The sequence below is a fragment of the Laccaria bicolor genome, genomic scaffold (assembly GCF_000143565.1).
Source record: "Laccaria bicolor S238N-H82 LACBIscaffold_16 genomic scaffold, whole genome shotgun sequence".
Taxonomy (NCBI): Eukaryota; Fungi; Basidiomycota; class Agaricomycetes; order Agaricales; family Hydnangiaceae; genus Laccaria; species Laccaria bicolor.
The window spans coordinates 709,062-719,156 of NW_001889887.1; the positions used below are offsets into that span (position 1 = coordinate 709,062).

The following is a 10,095-nucleotide window of genomic DNA, read 5'->3' on the forward strand; positions in this document are numbered from 1 at the left end:
GGAGCAGGATCAGATGCTGTAGTCGAGTTGGCAGGTACTGGGCTTGAGTGGACGTTACAGTTTTGGTGCGCGGCCACTGTAGCACGGACGAATGCCATTATAGGCATGGGCAGCAGACTGGCAAAAAATTCCTGTACACTAGCCATCTGAATGTGGTAATGTTGTTAGTGGTAGGTGGGTGCATGGATTAACAACGTACCGTTGTGGTATAACCTTTGATAACGTGCTCGTCTGTCACAGGATGAAGGGGTCAAGTTGTCCAATGTAGGTGGGTGCATGGATTAACAACGTACCGTTGTGGTATAACCTTTGATAACGTGCTCGTCTGTCACAGGATGAAGGGGTCAAGTTGTCCAATGAGGGCCACTATTGAGGACCACAATAGTATCGCGCTCCCAGGGCCATCCTTCTTCCTTACTGGCATTCCACAGACCTTGACGCTGATCGCCCTTGGATATATGATGTGTAGGGTTCAAAGTCTCCATCATTCCGGCTTTGGTCATTGTAATGTTGAGTGCAGATTCATCCATGAGGACGTCTGAGTGGTAGGAGGTGAGGAAAGGTTGATAAAATCGTGATCGAGGCACCGATGCGAGCGAGGGTTTTGCAAGAAGCTTTTTGAAAAATGGGTTTGCAGGCTCCAGGGTGAGTGTCAAGGAGAGAAGGTACATCCCTTTATCATCGACCTTTGTATCCTGAGCAATCGTCCATGGCCAATCTCTGCGATGTGTGCCAAGAAGTGTTTCAAGTCTGTACAACATTTGGACTGCCACTGAATCTGTAGATGAAAGGTGTAAAATTTTGTTTACAAAGCAACCAAAAGTTAAGATATACCTCCAATAACTACCACCCCCCCACAACTCTTGAGTGCGCACCCGATGAACGCTTCAGCATCCCACGCCCTCATTGGTTTCCCATCCTCCAATACCCACTCCCACGAAGCGACCGATCTTGCTCTCCAGATATTATTCTCTTTGTCCTTCTCATTGGGTCCCCCATCGGCTGGTGAGGTATACGGACAGCACCAGCCAGGCTGGTTCCATTTGTCTGCCTCTGCGGCACGTTCAGGCACTGGCACCCATGAACTGCGTGCTCCATCGCGGAATTTTGGGTAGGGATGGATGTTGTAGAACAGAAAGAGCGAGCGTGACTCCTGGTAAAGAACGAAAAAGACAGGGAGTACGATGAGAAAGGTGATGACCAAGGGGATTCTTCTTATTCGTGGGGACAACCACATGGGCAGGAGCAACGAGCGTTGGACCTGTCATGGAGTTAAGTACAGGTTCCAGGCAGATTCCCAAGTGTGCTTCTTTTGTGGCTGAAGATAGTTAGTTGTGGAGTGTCATAGTCACCTTTCTGTGTCTTGGCATTCCTAACCTGCAATGAAGCCAACTGTTACATAAATAACTTTTTGGAATCTCTTTCCTTTCCGTTTGGTTTGGCCAGCGTCGCTGCCAGAAAAAGTTCAAAATTTTCGCTTTTATATCCAACGAGTGACATAAAAGACGCACCAAATTCAGAGCTCAAAAGTGAGGTCCACATTTGTAAATAAGTGACACTGTTGGACAAGTTTACAGGAACGTGGAGCAACCTTAGAGCGACCCTGGCCAATTAAGTAAATCCTTGAAGATCCTTGCCAAATTACACTGCTTTTAAAATTTGGAGTTTTTAGAGAAAACAAATGGCACAATCACAAACCTGTCTGGTGTTGTACTAGGCGTGAAATCACAACAGCCTGAGTGCACGAGGTTTTGGGGTTTTTGGGTCACAAAGTTCAAAAAGAAAATTTGTTTGGCTTCACTTGTATATATACACTGAGTAAGGATGAGATAGATCCGATGCTTCCCATTGGCTCATGTCCAAATGACGAAAAATCTTTCCCTTGTCAACCCACTCCATAAATTGCCTAAACATACCTCTCAAAGAACAAAGACCCCCAGATATTGGTAAGTATTGGGGAACCAAGTCTAGACTTGTTATACTTACAATCCAAGAAAAATTTGAGAACTATCTTCATGTCTGGCCTTGGGGTTGGACCCAGCTTTCGCACGTCACCATTGTCTACATGTACCAGCCGATGTACTAACAAGAATTTTACTTAGTAGGCGAATTCATTAATAGCTGTATGTAAGCGAATCACCAGGGGGATCAACATTTTTTCAAGTATATAGGGTGTCCCATTCAGCTCTAGAGAGACAGTTTCGAATTCTCACCAAGTCAAGTACTTAGGGGGAAAATAGAAAACATATAAATCTGGCTCATATTACAACACATCTTTGTCTGGGAGTTGAACCCAGATTTCGCGTGTCACTGCTTCTGATGGCCTCACTGGCCAATGTACTAACAAAGATTTTAATAGGCCTAGGCAGGTAATATATTCAGCAGGTCATATGAGAGAAAATGATTTACTGGGCATCCAGCATTGGAGATACACTATTTAAACCTTCTGATAGAAATAAAATGGCTGGGGCATGTACCAATGAAAAACAAAATTTATCATAAGTCAGAAATTCTATCTGCCTGAAGCTCTGTTTGAGAGTTGTCAAATATTCATGCACCACAAAACTGATTCAAGACTCAAATACTTTATCAGGAGTGTCCGTTCTATATAATAGGTGTAAGTAAGGAAACCATACCATTGATCAAACAAGGAGAAAATCATATTTATCTCTAAAACATTTCTGCGGGTCACATCCAGCAGAGATGTGTTTTATGTACTAACGGAAAACAAAAGTTTCCCAAACAATTTCCCGCTCCTCAAATCCAGCATCTAGTTGCCTGAAAGGCATGCCAGTGTACCCACTCAGAAAATCAAAAAGCTCTTCACAAGGCTCTTCTCTGTCTGGGAATTGAACCCAGCTTTTGCGTGTCTTGACTCGAGCATCCATTCGTCACGGTGGGCACATGTACTAGTCAATATACGAACAAAGACTCATAGAGAACTGGCAGTGTATGGCATGCATTGGAAATGGCGCCTGCCAGGATGCACGTCACCGAAAAATTAAAAACACACTTTGAAATACTAACTGAAATCTCTGATTGGGAGTCAAACCCAGTTTTCACCCAGGTGATTGAACTGGTACACTGACAGAGTAATTGAAGATAAGGTGAACATAAAATATGTATCAAGCAGTTGACATTGGAGGGCTCGGCCCCGGTCTTTCACGTTCTTACAAGTTACAAGCTGTAAATTACAAGTAAGTAATTCATTGAGCTCATCAGTAACATGGCAAAATAGATTCCAGGTTTTTACTAGTTTTGGAAGTTGCCGGGGTTTCCGGAAACCCGAAAAGGAATACTGTACTAATACGACCAACTGTTCAGGCCCTTTGGGGTGTGACACCTTTTGACCATCTCTTCGTCACTTCATTGTCCTGTGTGATGCGTGATGAAGAGTTTTTGCTCTTCACCCACCACATATTTCTCAGATGGTTTGGCCCAGCAACCTGTCAATTTTTTAGCTGGGTATAACATGGTTCTAAATATGCCAAATGTGATGTTTAAAACAAAGCACTGCAGGTCCGGAAAAAAATGACTATTTTTAATTCAAAAAAAAAAACTCTTCAAAACTTGGTGTGATGCATGACATCACGCCTACTTCCCTTCCTTCACAACCCTTTGTGATGCATGATGTGAAGACGTGGTCATATTAGTACAGTAGTCTAAGGGTTTCTCTGGTCAGGGACTAGTGATCATGTATATCTTACGCAATTTGGGCGGCGGGTTTCCACCAAAGGATACATAGGTTGCCAAGTTTCGATATTTTTCAATGTTTCGAGGTTTTTAGTGGTTTTCGGAGGTTGCCAGGGTTGAGAAACCCATGGAAACTGATTTGCTCAATTACTGATGCTGGCGACAGAAAGAAAGAAATACAACCATTCCGACTCTTCAAAAATGCCTTAATCATACATTGAAAATGTCGAGCACCTCCAAGCTAAGGAGAATGTGTATAAATGGTTGAGGTGCACCAGTGAATATTGAATGGGTGACTTTCCGTCACTCAAATCTATAAAAATGAATAAATTTGACCCTTATTGGAGTTTGAAATGAGAACTTCACAGGAGAGTTTATTGGAGTGAATAAACCGTAACGCCAACTGATTAGATTCTATTTGATGTATTTGCTTGCCTTGTACAAACTCACTTTCCTCCCATCTGAGCTGCTCTGAGGCCGTGTAGGCCCGTGGATGGGTTTATTATACTGATTGTTCATCCACCCTGCTGTAAAATTAGACCACATGCTGGGTGAAGCCCAAAAAATCCCAAGTTGAGCTGAACATGGCTGTGGATCAGTGAGTTAGGTGTCAAGAAGGGTGTTTGTAAAGGGAGCAACAGTTTCCGGGAGGGGATTTTGTAGCCATAAGACATTGACACTTCTAATAGACTCTGTAGTGGCTTTGAACTGCAACGAGAGGGAGCAGAATGCCCCAGCCCTAGGAGAGTAGTAGGGGATGAGGTAGAGCTGACTAAGCCATGTGGGAAGGAATCATACCCAGGAAGGAAAGGTGTCCCCTTGGCAGGGTTGATTCCAGTGTTTGAAATCTGTTCGAGGGGTCTGTACCCTCTGAATAGATTAAGGTTTGTAACTGGGTTCCAACCAGGGACTCCATCAGAGTCAAACCCTTACAAGACTCAGCATCCCAGCAAAGGACCCTAGATTTCGTCGATTTATTCAAATCTAGAGAATTTGTGTTATGGAAAGTCACCCAATAATGAATAGACAACAGCAGCAAATACAAAACATAATGATCTTCAGGGCATGAATAATCCCCTTTTGTTCAGAAGGTCGGGACTTGGCGTTCTGGTAAGATCGTTGCCATTGACCACAAATATAAATGGGTGACCAATTGCCGGGTCCTTCACACCACAGCACATCACAAGGCCTGCTCAAGCGTTCAAATGTTCAAGACACACGGCATCCAAGCCAGGTAGCTTGGCTTTTGAGCTAAACGTTTTCAGAGAACTAGGGAGGAGGAATAAAGAGGGCACTGAGAAGCCAAAGAGTCAGTCTCAAATGTATCACACTTGTGGGTGACCCCTTGAAAGCCTTCTTCTCTAGAGAACCTTGATTGGCCAAGAAAATGGCTTGGTTGACAAGGCCGCGCCGCTACCGATACAGGAATCAGTATCTTCTCATGGCATTTGTTGTGGCCGTCATCTTGCTCTCTACCACAGAAACCTCCTTTGTCTCCATCTTTTCATGGTGCTCGCCCCTCTCTTTCCACTCAGATCACGACGTGGGAGGCTCACCTGGGGCTGCTCTACAACCCCAACCCTGCCTTTCGGTGCCACAACATGAAGAAACAGCAGTCACACAACGGCCTCCTCCCGTGCAGAAACCACTGTCTTTTAACCTGGTCAAACTGGTTTCATCCAAAGGTGTTTATACCATGCATCCACTTATTCATGCATGGGGAAGAGACAGAATGTCCTCAGAAGATAGACAGAATTCTGTCTGATGGCATATGGAATGTTAGCTTGCTCCCTGACAGAAGACTTTAATAAGCAACCATATCAGTTCATAAGGATTTTGGTCACTCATTGCCAATAATTTCATCACTCTTTCACTTCCTAAGAGCCAGCTTTTTTACATGCTCGACCCTGCCACTGGCACCTCATTATGGTGGGCACTACACTGTGTAGTGCAAGTCATAACATGCACAGCAGCACATTCCATCTCTATCAACCCTTCTTTGCCCATCACACTATGCACTTACATTCCTCAATTTCAATTCAATTGCATTGCCATGCAGCACCTGGCAGTTTTATTGGTGTTAGACCCTGATTGTATGAACCCACTCTATGGGCACATGCTGGGAGAGAACATTCAAGTGTGGTTCACTGATTTTCAGAACATGGGATGACAAGCTGTGCAGTGGATTCACATGGTGCACACCCAATCAGCTCATTTGGACATTTACTCAGGTTGGAATTGGGATGCACTCTCTCAGAATATGTCAAACCTCAAAATCCCAAACTGCCATCTTATTGGAGGACCTGAGGGTATGCAGTCATTTTTCTCAATATTTTTAATTACTTATGAAAAGATAGATCATGTCAATTCTGCCTCAGACACCATTCATTCTGAATTTAATTCTTCTGTCAGTAAGTCTTCCAGGAAGAGCAGCAGTGGGGGCATCACACATGACAAAGACACTGTTATGGAAAAAGCTTAGCATGGTAGGAAGTCAAAATTTCAACTAAGAAGACTGAAGCTAAAGACTTCTCAGTTAATAGGTCCCTGGTATGGGAACAAGGAATAACAAGATAATGAGATAATAGAAAGTAGGGATGGAGAAACAAGGTATCATAGTGAGGGGTCTGTCTTGGGGATGTCTTGAGGGCATGGGTGTGGAATGATTCATGACAGTTATTGGCCTTGAACTCAAGATTGGCACAAGCATGATGATAGTGAATTCCACAACACCCAGGCTTTAAGGCACTAAATTGGAGGATGCTTCTGACATAATTGCATTGATGGCAAGTAAAGAAAAGTAAGGGGTTTTCAAGAAAATATATATATACATACTGGATCAAGTTTTTTTAACATGCCTGAGGTGGCTGAAGTTCTTGCCAAAATTTAAAATTCAGATTTCCTACATCTCATGAAGGTACTTTGATTGCACACTTCAACATAACTGTATCTGCTATTGGCACTGCTGTTGCAGACAGAAGTTACATAGGCTTGTATCTGCAGTTTAACAAAACTAAGGTAACTTGAAGAGGCCTTGATGCACATTGGGAGCTTAGTGGATGCATTGGAGGATAATGGGCAGCTCAACAGGAGAGTTGAAGAGGGGCTTGAATGCAAGCACAGACATAAAGTATGGGATGGTGAATCATGAGATGCTTTTGATAAACTCATACACAGTCAATCATTAATTAAAACAGTCAGACAAAGAGAAATTTATTCAACATACTAAACAGAATATCAAGATATGAGTAGAAGCCAGAAGGTCAGTGAAAATGGAATGTAGGTGAGAAGCATTGGGGAAGAAGAATTAAGTACTAGTTCCTGCAAAGCCATCATTGAGATGTTTCTTACTATGAAATGAATGCATTATCCCAGACTTGAATTTTGAAATCCTCTTGGCAAGATTGGTTAGAGAATGTACTAATTATATAAATATGAGTGTCAGTGAAAAAGAAAAAAGGAAGCTCATTTCATACCTTTTTCCCTAGAATTCATAAGGGGAGATTCTGCTCCAGGAACTTTATTCTTTATTTTCTGAGCTTGGATATCCAGTTTCTTTGCCTCTGTGTATTTTCCTAGATGTTGATATGTGGCTGCAAGATGTGCCATGGCCTTGATTGTACGTGGGTGTTCCACTCCAAGAATTTTGTTCCTTGCATCCAGAACTTGGATCTGCAGCTTCTCTGCCTCTGTGTATTTTCCCAGTTTATAATATGTTAATGCTAGATGTGCCATGTCACTGATTGTATATGGGTGTTCCACTCCAAGAATTCTGCTCCTTGCATCTAGAACTTGGATCTGCAGCTTCTCTGCTGCTGTGTATTTTCTCAGTCTATAATATGTTGATGCTAGACTTGCCATGTCACTGATTGTATATGGGTGTTCCACTCCAAGAATTCTGCTCCTTGCATCCAGAACTTGGATCTGCAGCTTCTCTGCCTCTGTGTATTTTTCCAGTCTATCGATATGTTGCTGCTAGATGTGCCATGGCACTGATTGTATCTGGGTGTTCCACTCCAAGAATTCTGGTGGCTGCATCCAGAACTTGGATCTGCAGCTTCTCTGCCTCTATGTATTTTCCCAGGTTTCGATAAGTTGTTGCTAGATTTGACATGGCAGTGATTGTATCTGGGTGTTTCACTCCAAGAATTCTGGTTCCTTGTATCCAAAACTTCAATCTGTAACTTTTCTGCTTCTCTTGGATATCCTTGTTCCATCAACAATCTCCCACACTTGGCATAAGCATCATCTAAGTAAGTGACACCATTCTTGTTACTTTCTGATGTGGCATGCTCCATATTCACTCTTATATGTGTTACCAAGACCCTCTGAAATCTATATGGCTGGTCTTTACCCCATCTTAGTGAACAAGACAAAGTCACATATGCCATTAAGCAACATTGTTTCTTCTCATTTGGAAGCATTCTGTCTCTGCCCCAGGAATGGACCAGTGGATGCATTGCATACACACCATCAGATGGGCCTTTTTTGATCAAGGAGAATGACAGTAATATTCGAAGTCCCTCTTTAAAGATAAAGTTATCCCAAGTACCTGATTTATTGAGAGGAAGTAGTCTCCGATCCAGCAGAGAGCTGGCAAGAGGTAACTTTGAGGCAAGAATTTTCTTTTTTTTTTGGAGAGCAGCATAAAAAAAGATGTCTTCAGTAATCCCCTCATGATGGAAGAAGGGGAATAATTCCAGAAGGAGCATTGCACTATTGGCTGCTTTGGCCTTACGAGAATCATCAGATTTAGCCCTTCTCTGAATTTCTTTGTATGATAGCTCCCAAGTCTCATAGACAGTTCTACTATACTTAGATGCCCCAGCAAAATCTGAGTTGAATAATAATGTTTTTCTGTGCTCTGAATATGTTGCAAGATAGTCTCTGATAGTGGTTGCTCCAGAAGCAATGTAAGCACCAGCCTGATCAATTGCAAGAGGAACAGAGAAGAGCTCTTTCACAATCTTAGAAGCTTCAGATTGAAACTCAATTGAAGATGAATTCAAGCAACTAGCTTTTAGAAGTAATTCAAGAGCATCATTCTCTTCCATCTCAGTTACTTCAAGAGAGTTCTCAGGCAAAGTTAGCCTCCTCATGGCAGAGTTACGACTAGTTATCAGAATATTTCCACCCCTTCCAGGTGGAAGATAAGCTTCCAGCTCAGCAGGTGATAGATTATCAGCATTGTCAAACACCATTGCATAGTTCTCTTTCAGCAAGCCAATCCAGTGAAGAGCAGATTCAGGTGACCCATCCAGAGCAGAAAGCTGAGCCTCAGGAAGGTTACAGATACCCTTCAGTGCCTGTGTGATGGTGCTGACTGAGGATGCATCAACCCAAAAAACATGAGAAAAGCTGAAGGTAATTGAATTTGAATTAAAAAACATTGAAGTGGTATTCAATAGATACTCACTGGTCAGACATGTCCTCAACAAACTTTAAACAAATCTGAGTCTTTCCAATACCCCCCATTCCATGCAACAGGAAGAACTTTCTCTTCTTAGCTCCATCATTTGCGTTGGTAAAAAAATGCCTCTTGAGTTTGGCAATGACTTCTGTCCGTCCTGTGAACTGATTGCTTGGGTTTGGTGTGAGGGGGATGACCCCGTCCGACGTGGTCCTATTGCCGTTGTTGATGTTGTGGATGTGCATCTGCCAGAGATCCGTACTCTCAGCTTCGTTCACTGGTACATTAACACGATAACCATTCTACTCACAGTGTTAGCATTATTGAATGTGCTGTTGTTAGCAACAAAGTGGTGAGCGCCCGCAAGAACGTTCGCTCCACTCATGTTGAGATATCGACGATGGAAAGGTTTTGGATGAGAGAGGGAAAGGAAGGAAGAGGAGCGCCCAGACGCCAAAAGACCCCCAATCATGCCACGAGTTGGTCTATTTGTATATATGTATTATGGATACACAAGCACGTGCCTTGGCTCAAGATTCTCCTTTCCTTCGTTCTTCGGCCGCTTACCTGATTCTGTGGACTGGCTCGACTTTCTAGCATGTTGGTACTTTGCAAGCTCCCTTCGTCCGTGAATGTGGTTGCTGCTGCGAATGTGGAGTTTAACGACGAGTTGCTCACGGTTAAGCGCTTGGGTGGACCCGGTGATCGATCGATGCCTAATGACCACCTGGCATCACACTCACCAGCACCAGCACCAGCAGCAGTGTGAAAACGCAACGGTGAATGAAAACCCTACGTCGGCATACCGCACACGTAGCATATTCGACGTATCAGCGTCCAGTGCATCCTCCACCGCCTCTTCAGCATTCCCAACACACTTTTCCTCATCCTCCACCACCACCGCCAACAATGGCGCAGGGAGTCAATCAAGCAGCCTACACGACGCTTATCAACAACACCCATTCGACTCTACCCTCCCAGCGATAAACAGT

The 10,095-nt window shown here is 43.4% G+C and overlaps 1 protein-coding gene across 1 annotated transcript; it reads right to left on the bottom strand.

The window, feature by feature from the left end:
* Positions 1 to 344: 344 nt before the first annotated feature.
* LACBIDRAFT_299433 (uncharacterized protein) lies at positions 345 to 1,237 on the bottom strand (the record flags this gene model as incomplete). Its single annotated transcript, XM_001882403.1, has 2 exons — positions 345 to 778; positions 835 to 1,237. 2 exons carry the CDS (start codon positions 1,235 to 1,237, stop codon positions 345 to 347), a joined length of 837 nt encoding a protein of 278 aa, XP_001882438.1.
* Between the last annotated feature and the right edge of the window lie 8,858 nt (positions 1,238 to 10,095).